This window comes from Gopherus evgoodei, chromosome 2 (assembly GCF_007399415.2).
Source record: "Gopherus evgoodei ecotype Sinaloan lineage chromosome 2, rGopEvg1_v1.p, whole genome shotgun sequence".
NCBI classification, from domain to species: domain Eukaryota; kingdom Metazoa; phylum Chordata; order Testudines; family Testudinidae; genus Gopherus; species Gopherus evgoodei.
In genome coordinates, this window is record NC_044323.1 from 148,922,471 (window position 1) to 148,940,112 (window position 17,642).

The following is a 17,642-nucleotide window of genomic DNA, read 5'->3' on the forward strand; positions in this document are numbered from 1 at the left end:
TTCAGGACAAATTGCTTAGAGCAGGGCAGTCACAGCCCCAGGCTGGGGTCCTTTGAGCACCAAGGCACCCAACCAGCCAGCTAGAGAGGACTTTGGTTTCACCCCACTGGCTAACCACAAGTCACACAAGCAATTCCCTCAGACACTCCAGTTTCCCAGTATCACCACCAGTGCCACACGTTATGAGGATGACTGGTTATAAAAACCGATACCCTAGTAAAAGAAAAAAGGTTCTCCTGATCCCAAAGAACCAAGCCCCAGACCCAGCTCAATATACAACTCAGATTTTACTCACAAATCACGCTGTTACCAATCCTTTAGAATCTAAAATCTAAAGATTTATTCATAAAAGGAAAAAGATACAGATGAGAGCTAGAACTGGTGAAATGGAATCAATTCCATACAGTGATGGCCAAGTTCTTAGTTCAGGCTTGTAGCAGAGACTGAATAAACTGCAGGTTCAAATCAAGTCTCTGGAACATCCCCAGCTGGGGTGGGTCAATCAGTCTTTTGTTCAAAGCTTCAGTTTGTAGCAAAGTCCATCCACGGGTCAGAAGCAGGACTGAAGACAGGATGGAGGAGCTGCAGCAGCCTTTTATAGTCTCTTGCCATGTAGTCTCTGCTTTCTTTGTCCCAAAGACAAGCTATCCTGCATGTGGCATGGAAAAACCTTAGGGTTCTGTCCATAGGCAGGTCCCTGAATATCTTGCTGAGTCACAAAGTGTATATGCCTTCTCTCAATGGGTCGGTTGTAGCTGATGGTCTTTAATGGGCCATCAAGCAGGCCAGGCAGTGCTGACGCCACATTGTCTGGGGTGTCACCCAGAAGCACCGCGCAAGTTTGAACTACAGACAGGATAGCACCAATACTTATAACTTTAAATACCAAAATGATACATGCACACAGACAGCATAATCATAACCAGCAAACCAGAACCTCCTCATAGACACCCTATTTGACCCCCTTTATACAAGATTTGGTGTCATTATAGGACCTTGGTTGCACCAATGATCTATACGGTCCCAGTTCTTATTAATAACGTCGCAGTCGGTTTTACAGCAGTGCCTAAGCAGATTAAGTGCCTAACCCCATTGTGTTCCATTCCCACCTACATGGAGCCCAGAGTGTTGCTGTTTATTGAACTCTGTGTCCAAGATGCTCCATGAAGCCAGCCAGCCCCAAAACCCCCTGTGGGCAGTTTGAATCCTAGTCCCTATCCATGCCTGATAACAGACGCTAAAAGTCCACTTCCCCATAGCTCATCCTCTCCCTGGAGCCTTTGCTAGTCCCAGAGACCCCTTCCCATCCTACAGGGAGAGGAGGCCTAGAGGCATAGACAGATGTCAGCAGGGGGTGCTAGAGGCATAGATAGCAGTCGGGCACTGTCAGGTCTAAACCCCTTGGTGCAGGCTCTCGCTCCCATCCTGTGGTGTCCCCTGGGCATCCGGGCACCTGCTCATTGCTCCTTCCCTGCCGGCTGTGGGGTGTGGACGAGGGCAGTTAACCAGCAGCAGGTCAGTTCTGGAAATGTAAAGCCAAGTTGCATTAAGGCAGGAAAGAGGTAGCAGGACCTGATAGAGACGGGGTTCCCCGGGAGATGCCTACTGGCAGCAGGCTGAGCAGAAACCCCCATATCCCTGCGTCAGTCCAGGCCTGGTCCCCCAGGAGCCGGCGGGCGCTGACTCTTTGCTCTCCCATCCCTCTCCCCAGGTGTGATCCTTTACATCCTGCTAGTCGGTTACCCTCCCTTCTGGGACGAGGACCAGCACAAACTGTACCAACAGATCAAGGCTGGTGCCTACGACGTGAGTACCTCCCTGCCCCCCCCAGTCCCAGAGCACCGCGACGGGGACTTGCTGCCATGGGCCAGGAGTCCTGTACACTACCGGCTTCGTCTTCAGCCTACCCCTCCGGCTTCTCATTTGCCTCACCTGCTCTAGGACCTGGAATTGCTGGTGTCTCCCAGCCGTAGGCCTGTGCCCAGCCCTTCCAGGGTAGGACATGTCCTTCCTCCTCCTCAGGGGGCCAACAGGGCTGTGTCCGGCCAGCCTCCACCCACAGTCCATGCAACCCCCCATGGCTTGCCCCTGTCACAGTGCAGTTGCCTGGGCCCCGTCCACAGTGCATATAGAGCCACTCCGCCGCCATGTAGACAGCATCCCAGAGAGCTCTGAACGTGGACACAGTGCTAACGTAGGTTAACACACACTGGACCTGCCCAGCCTGCGGGGATGGATGTCTTTGAAACCATGTTGGCTAGCAGGACTCCAGCAGGACTTGTTCCCAGTGTAGACGGGGCCAGGTGGGTTTAGGATCATGTTAGCAAGTCGGGATCAGGCCCTGTGGCCGTTCCATTACTGTTGGCCTGGGAGGCTGGGAGAAGCTGCTTTCCATTACACCCAGAGACCAAGCAGAGTGGCAGTGGGGCTCCGTTCTTTGCCTGGGAGGGGCTGTGGCTCACCAGCCACGCTGCAGGGTTGCATGTGGTGTGGATCCTGCGCTTCCTTGAGCCCGGATGCTGCCACGCAGGGGCCACAGGCATCACCACCCCACACACCCACGTCCTGTTCGTAGAGCTCCATCCTGTCCCCACCCCAAGGCCGTCCTGCCCTCGGTCCCAGGCTCAGGGAGCCGGTCGCAGCCCAGCAGAAGCCCGGCTGTCTGCACAATCCCCGTAGCACACCCAGCACCTGCCATGGGGTGTGCTGACAAGTGTGGTAACCTGCCCCCCTGGCTCCCTTGCAGACACTGGGCAGGGCAGCGGCACAGGGACCTGGCCAAGATTCCTGCCTTGGCACGACTCTTTCTCCACGCACATGGCAGCACAGAGGGACCCAGGAGCATCTGGACGCCCCATGCGAGCCACGCTCCTGCAACTGCCCAGAGCGCAGGTCCAGTGGGTATCTCTTCGCTCCCAATAGCTCGATGGAATTTGGCAACCTCTCCACTCCCTCTCTTCCCCCCTTTGCTGGCGCTTTCCTCACCCTGTACGCTTGGCCTCTTCTGCACGCACTTGGGGTCTGCTGGCGGGGACAGAACGACCGGGGCTCTGGAGAAGAGTCTCTGCTTTTTTTTTACCCCACTCCCGGGGCACTTTCTCTCCCCTCTTGCTTGTATGGAATACGAGCGGGGTCCTCCAGATTGTGCAGCGTCTGAACCGGCTGCAGGCTCCCCCTCTCGCTCCCAAACCACGGCTTTAAACCGATTTCTCTTCCAAAGCCTGGGGCTTGCGGGGGAACCCTCCAGAGTGCAACCTGAGTGGAACGGTGCAGAGACAACCTGTAACAAGAGGTGTGAACAGCCCCCATTGCGCTCAGTCTGTCTGTCAACTCTGAAACCTAATGATACACGTCCATACAGTTCACTGGCCGCCTGCCAGCAGCAACATCCAGGCAATGTGCTTATTCCACAATCCCCCACACTCCACAGGGGCAGAAGCCCCTGCTGCCCCCTCTCCATCATCCAGCACCTCCAGCTTCCCCACACCCACAAAGTCTGCAGACCAGTCACATGTGGTCAGCACCAGCATCTGTCAGACGATGAAAACACAGGGAACGAGGCATTTAACCGGAATTAGCTGTCAAGGCAAAGGGGCAGCACGAGGGTGGGAACAACAGGTTCAAATCAGGAGATCAAGTCCGGTTTTGCAGTAGCCCTGGATCAGCCTCGGAGCTTCTCGCTGGCGGCTGTGCCAGGGCAGAATGCAGGTACCACTCACCTTGAAGCGGATGTGATAAGGCTGCAGGCATCATCGAGCGGGCAGCTGGATCTAGGCAGACTCTGGCGCTGGCTTTGGGCTGCCCTTGGGTTCCTGGGGAGTCACGGCTGCCTTGGCTACGAGTAGCCAGCTCCCCACCCCCGACAGCCGCAATCCCCTGCATTTAACCTTCCTGGCCCTTGTTTCTTGTCTGCAGTTCCCTTCTCCCGAGTGGGACACGGTCACCCCCGAAGCCAAAAACCTCATCAACCAGATGTTAACCATCAACCCGGCCAAAAGAATCACAGCCCACGAAGCCCTGAAACACCCATGGGTCTGCGTAAGTGTCGCTGCTGCCCCGGACACAGCCAGGGAATGGGGCTGCTGGGTTCTCCCTCACTTTGCCTCTTCTCTGGAGCCACACCGCTCGAGCTCGGCATTGTGGGGGTGGCGAGAGGGGCTGGCCAGGCCACACTGATGGCACCAACTCCAGTGAGCCCATAGCGCAGGGGCTTTGGGACCAGCATCATCCCCAGGGAACAGTAGCTGTCAATGGGCTGATCAGAACCTGGGCCAGTTCATCTCAGCCACCCGCAAGAATGCCCAGCCCATTGTTTCCCCATCACCGAGTGAGCAGCTGTTCCCCTGGCAGCGTGTTGAGCTCTGGGGCCAGCTTGGTCAATAAGGGTATGTCTCTGCTGCGATGGAAGATGCTGGCCTGGCCGCGGCTGGCCTGGCTCAGCAGACTGGGGATGTGGGGCTCGAGCTGCGGGGCTATAACATTGCAGTGTAGACATTTGGGCTCGGGCAGATCCCGCAATGGGAGTGTGACGGGTTCAGTCAGAGAGACCCCCTTGGGCTGTCACCTGTTGTGCTAGGACTACCTCTGAGCCTGTTTTCTCTGCCAGCTTGGGCCTCCAGAACCCTGCCTTGTTGAACCAGACACACTAGCCTGCTACAACAGAGACCTAGGGTCTGAACCACATCCCCAAAGCTGCAGATTTAACTGAAAACAGCTCAGCAAGTCACCTGTCTCCAGCACCCAGATACCCAGCTCCCAGTGGGATTCAGGCCCCAAATAAATCCATTTTACTCTGTATAAAGCTTATACAGGATGAACTCATAAATTGTCTGCCCTCTATAACACTGATAGGGAGATATGCACAGCTGTTTGCTCCCCCACGTATTAGTCACTTACTCTGGGTTAATTAATAAACAAACCTGAGTTTAAGTATAAAAAGTAGGATTTAAGTGGTTCCAAGTAATAATAGACAGAACAAAGTAAGTGGCCAAGCAAAATAAAACAAAACACGCAAGTCTAAGCCTAATACATTAAGAACCTATTTACATCTAAAATCTCACCTTCAGAGATGGTCCAATAAGCTTCTTTCACAGACTAGATTCCTTCCTAGTCTGGGCCCAATCCTTTCCCCCTTGTTAGTTCCAGCTCAGGTGGTAACTCGGGGATTTCTCATGACTCACAGCCCCTTTTGTTCTGTTCAACCCCCTTTTATATCTTTGGCACAAGGGGGAATCTGGGTTCCCACCCCCACCTTCTAAATGGAAAAGCACCAGGTTAAAGATGGATTCCAGTATGATGTGACATGTTCACATGTCCCTGTAAGACTTCATTACCCAGGGGCTGACCCGCACCTACCCAGGAAGGCCTACAAGTAAACAGAGCCATTTACAGGTGATTGATTCTGAAGCACCCTTAATGGCTTCCACTTAATATGCTTACACCTGTAATACAAGTTTATATCTTATTCTTCTAACTCCAGGCATAGGAATAATACATGTATACAAATAGGATGACCACACTCAGTAGGTTGTAACCTTTGTAAATTACAAGAGACCTTTTGCATAAAGCATATTCCAGTTACATCATATTCACATTTATAAACATATTTTCATAAAACATGGAGTGCAGCGTCACAGGGTGGGGCCCAGAATGTCCACACTGCGATTTTATAGCCTGGCAGCCCGTGCCCTGTGAGCCTGAGGCGGCTGACCCGGGCTCTGAGACTCATTGCTGTGGGGTTTTATCACCACGTAGACGTCCCCCGAGGGTCTGTCTGTCTGTGCTGCATTGTAAACCTGGGTCTGTGAAACCCGGACTTATGTTTCCAGCCCGTGCCAGAGTGGCCGCCCTGCAACGTAAGGCTGGGCTCAGTTGCTGGGCTCGGGTCTCACAGTCGTGCTAAGGCAGTCGTGCTGCGCTCCGCCGCCCTTCTGACTCGGGGCCGTGGCTTGAGCTGCGTCCACGCTGCCAAACAACAGAGAGTAGGACTTAGTCCTAGAATCTCGGCCCTGAGTGCTTCCTGGCCCAAGTCAGGCTGATTTGTGGGTGGACGAGAGGCGGAGTTCAGCTCAAACCTGAGTCCCACTCGGGCTTAGTGTGCCATGTAGACAGATCCTTGGAGCTTTGTTGCTAATCTGGTGGAACAGGATCCAGGGGTGCCCAGTCCTGGTGGCCTGCCATATCTGCAGTGTTATGTCACCTGTGGTCCCAAGCCAGGATCATGCCCCTGGGGGCACTAGGGGCTTATCTGGGTGGGGCAGGACTGTGCTGGCTGAGCCTTTTCTCTAGCGCCCCCATTCCGTTCTCTTCCCTGACCACACTCGTTTTCTGGTGCTGAGGCAGAAGCAACTAATTTCTCTCCCCCGCCTTCTCTCCTCCAGCAACGTTCCACCGTGGCCTCCATGATGCACAGGCAGGAGACGGTAGAGTGTCTGAAAAAGTTCAACGCCAGGAGGAAGCTCAAGGTAAATGTCCCTGCCTCCCTGTTTGCCTCCCGAGAGCCACGGCAAACAGACATGGCAGGGTCAGTATGGGGCTGAGGGCCCCCATGCCCCGGGGACCCCACGATCTCTGCTGCTCAGCCAACAGCCCTAGAAAGGAACAGAGGCAGCTTGCCTTGTTAGCATGGCACATCCAGGGCCAGTAGGTTCTCCTGGCCACATCACGGAGCTCAGAGCCCTGCAGGTCCTCTCCAGGTGCTAGCAGCTGAGACTGGAGCTGGAGAATTTGATCCCCCAGCTCCTAGCCCTTCCCCGGGGGTTGGCATGTGCCTGCCCCTGCCAGGGGAGCAGAATGGCCCCACCTGCCTTGCACGTTGTCCGTTGAACACACAGGAGCTACAACGTGTTGGCCGCTGGGCGTCTCTGCAATGGCAGGGTAAGTCCATTGCCCCCAGAGAGTCCAGTGTCTGGCAGGGGGGTTCAGCTCCCACTGTTCATGTAGCCCACCACACTCGTGCAGGTGGATGAGCCTGATTAACAGAGGTGGGAATGTTCGCTCAGGCTGGACTGGCTCATGCTTTAAGGTGCAAAGATGCCAGGTTTGGTGCCCCCTTGCAGGTGGCTAGAGGGGGCAGGGTGCTAGCTGGCGAGGGCTGTTTCTGTAGGGGCATAACACCCAGGGGGACTCGTGGCCTGGCTTTGCGAGCAGAAGGATACACAAGAGAGTCCTAGGACCATGGGCCGTTCTGTGTAGTAGCCAAGTGGGAGGAAGGGGCTGGGAAAAGGCCTGATGACTGTCATGCAGCAGGACCTGTGGGAACTGCGCCGCTGCCCCTCCTGTGTCCCACGCTCCCCCAGCTCCTGCTGCTAAGTGAGAAAATCCCCATGGGGCCAGAAGGCCAGGATTTCACCAGGGTCTCCAGACCCCACCCTGTCCCTTAGAGACCTGTGCCACTCATCAGAACCTCAGGGGTTCTGGAGCATCAGCCCACAGAGGAGAGAGGGAAGAGTCAGGGGAGGATCTGAGGGGAGCAAGGCGCCAGGTCCGGCTGTACTCTCAACGGAGGGGGGCCCGTGCTGCAGCCAGTGGAGTTCCATGGGCGGATGTGCAGCAGATTCCGGTCGGCGTCCTTAGCTCCCTTTGGGGCAGTGCATTGGCAGGGAGTTACCCCCAGCCTCGGCTCACCCTTTGGGTCTGGCATGGGTTCCCATCATCCCAGGCTCTGCCCATCCTGCCCCGATGTGGGGGGCAGGGGGCTGGGGCATCAGCCCCGCATCGTAGGTGGGAAGCCGGGGTTCAAGGAGCTCACGGGACTTGCCCGTGGTAGGCCACGATGGAGCAGGCCAACAAACCCAGCATCCTGTGCACTAGGTATGCCTTCCCCACTTGGCCACACCCTCCTCGTGTGTCCAGGGGGCAGCGCCCAGGTGGTCGGCGGCCTGGCCCCGCTTGGGCCGGCTGCCTGTTGCGCCACGGTCTCCAGCACTGTGCTGTACCAACCACGGCTCTTCTCTTCCAGGGGGCGATTCTCACCACCATGCTGGCCACGAGGAACTTTTCAGGTAAGCGCTCGGCTTGGCTTCGCGTTGCAGAGACACGCATCCCGGTGCTTGCCCCTGGGGACCGAGGCCACGTTCGCGGGAGGCACACTCCGATGGGATTTCAGACCCGAAAAGCGCTCCTCGTATGGACGCAACTAGAGTGGCAGAGCCACTGTTCTGGTTCAGCGAACCGCTCTGTCACAATCTCCCCTGTGTCCCTCCTTCCATGAGGGTCCTGGCAGGTCTCAGACATCACCTGTCTCTGAGCCAGGACCCTGGTGAGCAGGGGTTTTAAGGCTCCCCTGGCCCCCTGCCTTCCACTGTGATGTCCGACCAAGGCAGTCTGCCTACCAGCCAGCCTTGTTCTCTCCGAGGGCTATGAACAGAGTGTGGCCAGCCATTACATGTGACCGCCCCACGCTTTCTGAGCAAACCCCTTTGTTCTTAAGGCAAAAGCATCACCGAGAGAACCTATGAGAACAATACGCAGATTCAACCACACACGACATTGTCCCCAATCGGGCGGAGGTGGGCACATCTTTCCCACTCTCCAGCAAAGATTGGGCCCCCCCTTGGACAGAAGGTCCAATCTATTTGCTGCATCAGAACGGCAGCCCTGTGTTAGTTTAAAGGCAGCCTTTTTATTCCCAAAGCCCTTTTTTTGTTGGTCTCTGGAAAACCCAGTCTGTGCCAGCCTCCCCAGCGGTGGCACCTCTCTGGAGATGTTTACAACCTGGTTGTCCTTAATCACACACTATTTTTGGTTCCTGGAGGAGCCATGGTAACCTCCCTCCCTGGAATTGCCTACAATCCCTCTCCCACAGTGCTACATAAACTCGCTATAGTGTGGTCCCTGAAGATACTGCATGGGGTTGCTGCACGCCCCAGTGAAACAAGCGATGCTGGTAAAAGCTCAACTTTGCCGATGCCGCTGCATCTGCACCAGAGGCTTTGCCAGCCCAGCTCCATTGGTCAGAGAATTTCTGCTCTTCACACCCTGGCCGACAGAGCTGTGAAATCTGTAGTGTCGACCTGTCTTGAGGAGTTCTCAGCGCTGCTTAAAGCCAGACGTAGGCCAGGCCGCTGCTGTTCCTCTGCCTTAGAGGGCAACCTCTTATCCTGAGTTGTGCTGGCTTGATGATGTGGGGAATTGGGTATTGAGCTGAGAACTACAGAGCTCATCTCACCTGTGCCTGGCCAGCCTCAGTGCACAGACACCTTGTGCAGAAACCCGTTGTGGCCCGGACAGCTCTGCTCTAAAGAAGTCCCTCTAGATCCCACTGTTAACATTTGCAAGAAGCTGCCTTGCACACCAAGCGCTGGAGGGATCTGACTGTGATGCCTCCGGGCGCCTGTAGAAATGCAGACATGCCTGGGTATGTTTCAGGGGAGAGGCTGATGGATCTGTGTCTCTTTTAGCCATTGCAATCCCGTTTTTGTCAATTTCACAGCATGGCTGAGTCTCACCTCCCAAATATCCTGCTAGCAGAGCGCTCCAGGGGAGGGGGCTGGTGGGGAAGGGGCATGCCCCTGCCGGCTGGATATCCCTGGGAATGCTGCTCTAAAGCATACCCTTCTTTCCTGGTCTTCCCCTCCTCAGCTGGCACCCAGTGTCAGCTGAAACTGACCGCCTCGGGCCCCTGCTACTGCCCCTGTCTAGAGGAGTGAGGAGAAACATCTAAGGGAACAAGGCAGGGGGCAGCTGGGTAGATCCCTCAAGCAGGGCTTAGCACCCAGGCCTGGAATTCAGCTTTTCAGGGTCATGGTCACTTAGCAAGTGGTGCAAGAAAGACTAAGAGATAAGCAGCCATTGACTGTGTCACAGGGATTCAAAGCCCCCACTGGGCTAGGGGACAACCTATGGGCATGAGGCTGCGGTGCCCTACCCTGTGCATCCATCAGGATCTCAGAGTTGGCGTCTTGGGTAAGAATCCCTTCTTCCATCCGTTCCACACGGCACGGGGTTGCAGCTCCTTGGCTGGGACGTCCCCTGATGTCTCAGCAACGCTAGCGGGGCCTGGTGGGATGGAGGGCTGCCGCTGTGTGGAGGACCCTCTATACCACCTCCAGGAGTAGCTTCCCCACTGGGCACAGAGGGTATGTCTCTGTTGCAGTTAAACGCCGGGCAGCTGGCCTGTGTCAGCTGCTGGGCTTGCGGGCAATAACATTGCAGTGTAGCCATTCGGGCTCAGAAATCTGGTGAGGGGGGAGGTTGAAAGTTAGCTTGAGTGTCTCCATGCAGCCCCCACCCCCAGCATTGCCGTGTGGACGTGCCCCCAGCTGTGGCTCTAGGCCAGTCGCCCCGTGGGGCATGTGGAACCGGGGCTCAGCTACCAGCAATCTCGCCTCTCCATCTAAACTTTAACTCGAATCTTTTTTTCTGCTTCCTTTGTCTTGTTTCTCTCTCCTGCCCTCCGTCTGTCTCGCTCCCTCTCTCTGTCTTTCTCTGTCTCTCTTCCCCCCCTGCCCCGGACCGCTCTCCTTGTCCCTCCGTTTCCTACCCTGGTGCTGACAGTCGGCAGACAGACCACCGCTCCCGCCACAATGTCTGCAGCCGCCTCCGGTGCCACCATGGGGTTGGTGGAACAAGGTAGACATGTCCTGAAGGGACCCTCCCTGTTTCCCCTCTCTTCCCTCCCCCTCCAGAAATCTGAGCGCATGCAGCTTCATCCATCATTAACATCTCATCCCCAACCAGCGCCCAGAACCAGGAGCAAACGCAGCCGGGTCTGCTCTGAGGAAGGGTGCCAGGCACTGGAGGAAGTTCCAGTTTATTCCAGGAGAGATTTTAAAAGGTCCTGGAGGAAAAAGAGGATTAAAAGTAGAATTGGAAAATGCTTAGGGGTCTGGAATGGCTTCTGTACCAGGAGAGAGTTAAAAAACTGGGACTGCTCAGCTTAGGAAAGAGATGTCTGCAGAGGGCTGTGATCGAGGTCTATACAATCCTGAATGTTGGAGAAAGTGAATGACGTGTTACTTACTTCTTTCCATACCACCAGAACCAGAGGTCACCCAATGACATTAATAGGCAGCAGGTTTAAAACAAACTGAAGGAAGTACTTCATCACACAGCGCACAGTCAACCTGGGGAACACATCGCCAGGGGATGTTGTGAAGGCCAAAAGTGTAACTGGGTTCAAAAAAGAATTAGAGAAGTTCCTGGAGGACAGGTCCATCAATGGCTATTAGCCACGATGGGCTGGGACACGACCCCTTGCTCTGGGCTAAATCTCTGACTGCCAGAAGCTGGGCCTGGAAGACAGGGGTTAGATCACTTGGTAAATTTCCCTATTCTGTTCATTCCCTCTGGGGCACCTGGCACTGGCGGCTGTCAGCAGACAGGACACTGGGCTAGATGGACCTTTGGTCCAACCCAGTATGGCTGTTCTCTCGTTCTTATTTAAATTCCATGTTATTGAAATTGGGCCTCTCGTCCCTGGGAACTCAGAACCTGGGTCATAATCTCAGATGGCAACCAGGATTGATGGGGAGAAGCCCTGGCGGCCTGGCCATACTTTAAAAGCCAACCTCCAGTTTGGTGCCCACCCCCTTGTATGTGCAGTTTGTCAGGGCACACGGCTCGTTCATCGCCCCCAGGGCTCAGGGGGGAAATTCCAGTTTTGAACCCGCTGCCTTGACGAAAGCCCTGAAATGTGTACGTACAAGACAGGACACCTGGTGGTCAGAGTCAGGCACTGTACACTAGGAGTGGCACGACTCCACTTCAAAAGTGCCTAGTTCACTTAGCAGCATCTGAGTAAAATCTTCAACTGGGCCTAAGTGATATAGGAGCCATTTCACAGACATGACTTAGGCATTGAGAGAAGGCTACCTTTCATTGAAATCCAATGGGGCTTAGGCTCCTAAGTGACTCAGGGCCAGATTTGCAAAGGCTGAAATGCAGAGAGATACCTAAGTCCCTTTCACAATCTGGCCCTTTTGAAAATTTTACCCGTCGCTTCTCCTCGTGACATTAGGCAACCCTCTCTCTGTGCCTCAGTTTCCCTATTAGTAAAATGAGCACCCAAACACTCCCCGCCCTCTGGCATGTGGGTTCCTGGCTGTAGTGCAAGAGCCAGCTCCTACTGATTAATTCATTCATTAAAGCCAGCAATGTGGCGGTGACGCCCTCCTCCATTTCTCTGTCAAGCCGCGCTCAGCGCAGGACTCTGTGTTCCCTTTGGCAGGAGTTGAAGCCTGTCCCTCTCTCACACAGGGAAGGGAGCAGCTGCTGGTGAACTCGTCGGGGGGCGTAAAAATCTGAACTCAGGGCCGGGCAGGGGACGGAAGATGGAGATGGGCTGCAGACTCTGTATTTTAAATGCCACCCTTGGTAGTCCTGGCTGATTGGTTTGGGAGCATAATCAGCATTGGATGTGCTGTGCCGCTCCCCTTTGAAACAAGCCAATCCCTCGGCTGTTTTCCTGCCCCACACATCGCCCTGGACATGATTGTACTGGGGTGGCTACACTGGCTTTTTTTAGCTCCATTAAAGCCAGCTTGGGGATGCCTACCCATGCTGCTGTCCACCTCCTGACCGCAGTGGGGACATCCCTGGCCCCTTTCAGTGCTTGGGATCGGTCCCTAGAGCAGGAGGAGGCAAGGGCCATGCATGCCAGCTGCAACCAGTGTCAGGCAGGGGGTCATGCCTGGTTCCGGACCCTCTTGCATCGTCCAGGCTGTTGGCCTGATATCCTACACTGGTGGCTTCTCAGGGCAGCGAAGGCCCAGTCTGCTTTCCCAACGTATCCAGAGATTCTGTTCCTGACTTGGGATTGAAGTTCCCGTCCTCAAGCTTTGTCGGTTGGTTTGCCATGGCTGCCACATTGGGATTCCTCCTCCCAATTTCCACAGTCGGGGGCCGAAACGGGAAGCAATGAAATGATCCAAAGCCCGGGGAGCAGGCAAGCAGATCGCCCACTGTATAAGGCGTGAACACCGCCCCCCGGCATAGCAACAGAGTTGCCCATCACACTTTGGTGTGTGATGGCGTGGTTCCAGAAAGCGGACAGCAGAGAGGTGCTGGGTGTGCTTAAGGTCTGACGTTCACTCTGTGCAGAGGGGCAGCCCGAGACGCCTGCCAGAAGCACCCCTGATAGTTGGAAGATGTCAGCAGGGCGGAAACCCACAGTGGCCCTCGTACTGGGCGAGAGTCACTGGGGGGTGGTGTTTCAGGGAGTGAGGGGGGAGAGCAGAGACCACCCGTTTGCTTTGTGGCGCTGTATTAAAATGGAAAGACTGGAGCTGTGGAAAGTTCCTTTCCGAGGAGATCTCCCTTGTGCCATGGTCTGGGGGCACCCCCTGCCTGGCAGTCAGGGAGTAAGTTCCCAGAGGGCCTATGGCACAGGGAATGTCTCCAGTGTGGCTATGCAAGTCTGATGCACCGCACTGCTCCCCAGTCATGGCTAAGCAGAGCCTCTGAGTAACCTCTACAAAGGCTCCTAAGTCACTTAGGGTCCAGATCCTCCAAGCTATATAGGTGCCTGTCTCTCACTGCTTGCAGTGGGTGTTAGGCTTTGAGATTCTGGGCCGCGGAAGCCTGAAGCCCACTGTCTTTCTGGGGGACTTGGCACTTCTGAAAATGGGCTCAGATGAAATTGACCAAAGCACCCAAGTGATTTAGGAGCCTCTCTCATTTTCAAAAGCCCCACAGGCGCCTGGGAGTCCATGTCACTGCCAGTCAGTGGGGTTTGACTCCGAAGTCATTTGGAGGCATTTGAAAATTTCCCCTCTATCCATTTCCAAATGTGGTTTGCAAGGGGCTTGGTGCACATGGGGCCTGGAGACAGGCTTTGACCTGGGCCCATTTGCCTTTCTGCCTGAAGCTCGCCTGTGTCCGGAGCACGATGTGAACGTCCAACCTAGGTGTGGCCGTCGCGCTGCGTTGGCAAGATTCCCGGAGATTTGTGCACAGAGCAGCTGCCGATTGGTACGGCCATTGTCTGCAGTCCCCTAGCCACGCAGGCAGGCATTCCTGTATTGCCCCCAGAGCTCGGTTAACTCTGCTCCTCTGGCATCTCTATCCCCCCTCCCCCCACTGATCCGGCATGTCAGTGCAGAGACCTTTCCCTCTCCTGCGCCCTCCTCCTCTTCCTGGTGCGGTGAAGTCACTGGCCGGCTGAGTGCAGAGCGGGTGGATATTGACAGCTCCCGCACAGAGCAGGAATGCACCTGGCAGCCGGGGGAAGAGGTGGCTTTGGCAACAGTGTCTGATACGGGCTGCCCGTTGGGTGCGCACCTGTATGAGGATGCCCAGGCTGTCTCCTGATGAAGGTGAAAGGGACTCAGTTACTGCCCCGGGTGCTGCTGTTGCACTGATCTCTGCAATGCACTGGCAGATGACCGGGGGAGGCTCGACAAACAGCTGGGGACCAGTCCCCGGCTTTGGTGGGTGATGGAGAAGTGGCTTTTTCTGCCTTTCCCATCGTTTTCTTCCATGGTCTGGGAGCACAAGGGTCACTGGAACCGGAAGCCTGACAGGAGGCATCTGTCAATGACAGGTGCCTTGGGGTTCAGCAGTGCTGCGGAAGGAAAAACAGAGCCCGAGTTAAAGGAAGTGTTGGGGAAACACGCCTGAGCGTGCCAGGGGCTGTCTGGAAGTGGCTGGGCTGACTGACTAGTCTAGTGAAAGGAGATAGCTGGAGATAAGGGAGAGCTTACCCATAAGGAGGATCTGTGGGCATTCAGACAGGCTCCCCCCTTCCCATGCCACCTCCATCCCAAAGGCTCTTCCCTGTGAATGCTGGCTCTCTGCTTGCCACGGCCTCCCGCCCGCTTCTCCCCCTGGCCTGGCCTGGAGGTTGAACTTGGTGAATGATGCATGAGGTTGTGTGACCCAAGTGCATGGTCCAGAGCCTTGTCCGGTTTTATCTGTCCACCCAACCCAGAGGTGGGGCTCTTTGCTTTGTGTCCGCTGGTGCCAGCCCTGCATGCAGGAGCCTGAGCTGCATGGCAGTGACAGAAACACATCCACCCGAGCTTGTGTTAATGTCCGTGCAAAACTCTGGCTGGGATCCAACCAACACTTCCAGTGGAGGGAGCAGTGACTGACCCACGTGTTGCACTGTGTCTGGCACTGGTTATAAGCCCATCCCCTCAGAGCAGACTGGTGCCAGCATTTCCTGCCTCTACTTTAAGAGGAGGCACCTGAGGGTATGGCTACACTTACAGTTGTACAGCGCTGGGAGTTACAGCTGTCTTCATACAGCTGTGTAGGGAAAGCGCTGCAGTGTGGCCACACTGACAGCTACCAGCGCTGCAGTGTGGCCACATTTGCAGCATTTGCAGCGCTGTTGGGAGTGGTGCATTGTGGGCAGCTATCCCAGCGTTCAAGTGGCTGCAATGTGATTTTCAAAACAGGGGCGGGGGGTGGAGTGTGACAGGGAGCATGGGGGAGACAGAGAGAGTGGATTTTTGGAGCTGACACTGTTCTCAGCTCCCTGCCTTGCAAGTTCTAAGGACTGGAAGATACACAGCACCTAACTTCAATCATTTTAAAAGTTTTGACCCCTTCCCCCAGCTCTCTCTTATTCACTAAATGCAAATTATACACTCCTAAATAGCCTTCAGACCACATAAGCAGCTGCTCAACATGGACTCCCCTCTCTCCTCAAGCAAACAGCTGTGAACATTCCAAAGCAATTCCCCTGCCTCCACTCGTCGCTCGCTGGAGCAAAGAGCAGCTGTGTTTGTTTTTTAGATAAGTTGCTCCGGGGAGCTCAGAGTTCAGCCATTCTTCCGGTTTGTTGTGGACAGGAATTCTGGGATACCTCCTAATACCCTGGAGGCCAATAACAGCACTTTTGGTGGCCACACTTGATGAGCAGTGCTGCATCACCAGCGCTGCAATCGTTACACCCCAAGCAGACCAGGTGTACAGCCAGCGCTGCAGCCAGGGAGTTGCAGCGCTGGATGTACCTTGCTGGTGTGGACAGTTACTAAGTTGCAGCGCTGTAAACCCACCACCAGTGCTGCAACTCTCCAGTGTAGCCAAGCCCTGAATCTCTATGCAAACTTCAGTCTATAGGCATTCACAGTGTACTTGGGGCTGGAAGCTTGCAAGGAGAGAGACACTGCCTCGGGTGGCTATGGCAGGGCTCAGAGGGCCACATGGGAACAGCCTGTGACTATCTGAAAAGCAGAGGCCGGTGGGAGGGGGTAATTTAGGGTGACACCCAGGGGTATATATTAGGGGGCTGTAATGAAATTGATTTAAAATTGATCTGGTTACACCCATGAGACCTCCTGAATGAAGACGCACCTAGATTGCTGTCACTTGCCCGTAAACAGATTTTGCTTGATGTGGAAAGTTGCTGTCACTCTCCTGACCCCGGGAACTGCCCTGCCAGCTCTGACAACCTGCGTTTGAAAAGAGAAATGCTCCGATGGTTCAATGGCTGACACTGGAGCAGCTTCCAAACTCTCTTACCCTGGCTGTGCTGTCTCTGGATTCGCTTCCCCTCTGTCTACAAGACGTTGTGTTAAAGTCACATTCCAGCCCCTTGTGGAGTCGGCAGCAGGTGGCTAGAGCGGAGCAGAGCATGTCAGGGCTTTTCATCCAGCAGCATGGAGGACAAGTGAGTGAGTCACACAAGTTTCTCCACTGGGGGAAACAATCGGTGTTGTGCAGTGGAGAGGAGTTTGGAAAGGAACGGTAGCTTCAGCAGAAATGGGGCTGCCACACCAAGAAGGGAGTGGTGGGGTTTCTGGCCTCAGCCTGGAATGGGACTGGTGCTGCTTAGCTTGGCGTGGCAGAATAATAGATCTCTGGTCTTCGCAAGAACACGGGCCAGTCAGATAGTGGATAGTGGCTATAGAGTCACTGGCCAAGGATGACAAGTGAACTACAAGCAAGAGCCACGCCCACCCAGCAGAGCAATTGAAAGAGATACAAACAGGCCCTGAGCCAGCCACAGCAGAGAGCCCCTGTGGAGAACCTCCTGGGCTGCCTTTTCTGGCCACTGGACAGTATTGGACTGATCGCCAAAAGATGACCATGAGCCACCCATGACCAGTGGTATTGAACGGACAGCTCCAGCCTTGAAGCGAGTTTGGGGACGCTACCAGCTCCAGGATCCTAGATTGGGCCTTGATAGGAAGCAGTTGGTGCCGAATGCACTGCTCCCCTCTTCTCCAGGGGGATCCACAGCCTGTGACCCCTCCATTGCTGTCCTGTCTGGTGCCATTCCTCCAGAAGAAGCTCTGGCTGTGGCGCGTCGGCTCATCGTAGGTGTGGCTGGCAGTTGCTCCGATGGCTTAGGCAAAGGGTTGGCCCAAAGGGTCCCTTTGCTCCTCATCTTACACACCGTCCTCCAGGACATGGAGAGCAGCTGCAAGTGGCTTCTGGCCCCTCCATCCATGAGGTTCATAGAATCATAGAATATCAGGGTTGGAAGGGACCTCAGGAGGTATCTAGTCTTCAGGCAGGACCAATCCCCAACTAAATCATCTCTACCCCACTCCCTGCTTTGTCCCCTTCCATCCCCTCTGTCTCCAGACAAGCCTTGCCCACGGTGCATAAGGCTTCTTGTCATTAATGTTCAGATCTCCCCTGCCCTCTGGGCAAGAGATCTCTGCCGGAACACCCGCCTTGCTGGCAGCTTCCTCAGCCATAGACAAAGGGCCTGGCTTTGTCTCGCCACTTCCTGCACCCAATCCCGT

At 55.2% G+C, this 17,642-nt stretch overlaps 1 protein-coding gene across 14 annotated transcripts in view; it reads left to right on the forward strand.

The window, feature by feature from the left end:
* Positions 1 to 17,642, forward strand: part of CAMK2B (calcium/calmodulin dependent protein kinase II beta) — a 144,734-nt gene that overhangs the window by 96,708 nt on the left and 30,384 nt on the right. For 10 of the 14 annotated variants that reach the window (XM_030551852.1, XM_030551850.1, XM_030551848.1 and 7 more), the window contains exons 9-13: positions 1,712 to 1,806; positions 3,916 to 4,038; positions 6,381 to 6,464; positions 7,961 to 8,003; positions 10,498 to 10,572. In XM_030551852.1, the coding sequence (XP_030407712.1) occupies positions 1,712 to 1,806; positions 3,916 to 4,038; positions 6,381 to 6,464; positions 7,961 to 8,003; positions 10,498 to 10,572 (420 nt within the window). The remainder of the gene's footprint in view (positions 1 to 1,711; positions 1,807 to 3,915; positions 4,039 to 6,380; positions 6,465 to 7,960; positions 8,004 to 10,497; positions 10,573 to 17,642) is intronic. The other 4 variants (XM_030551855.1, XM_030551854.1, XM_030551861.1 and 1 more) reach the window with 1 other exon arrangement.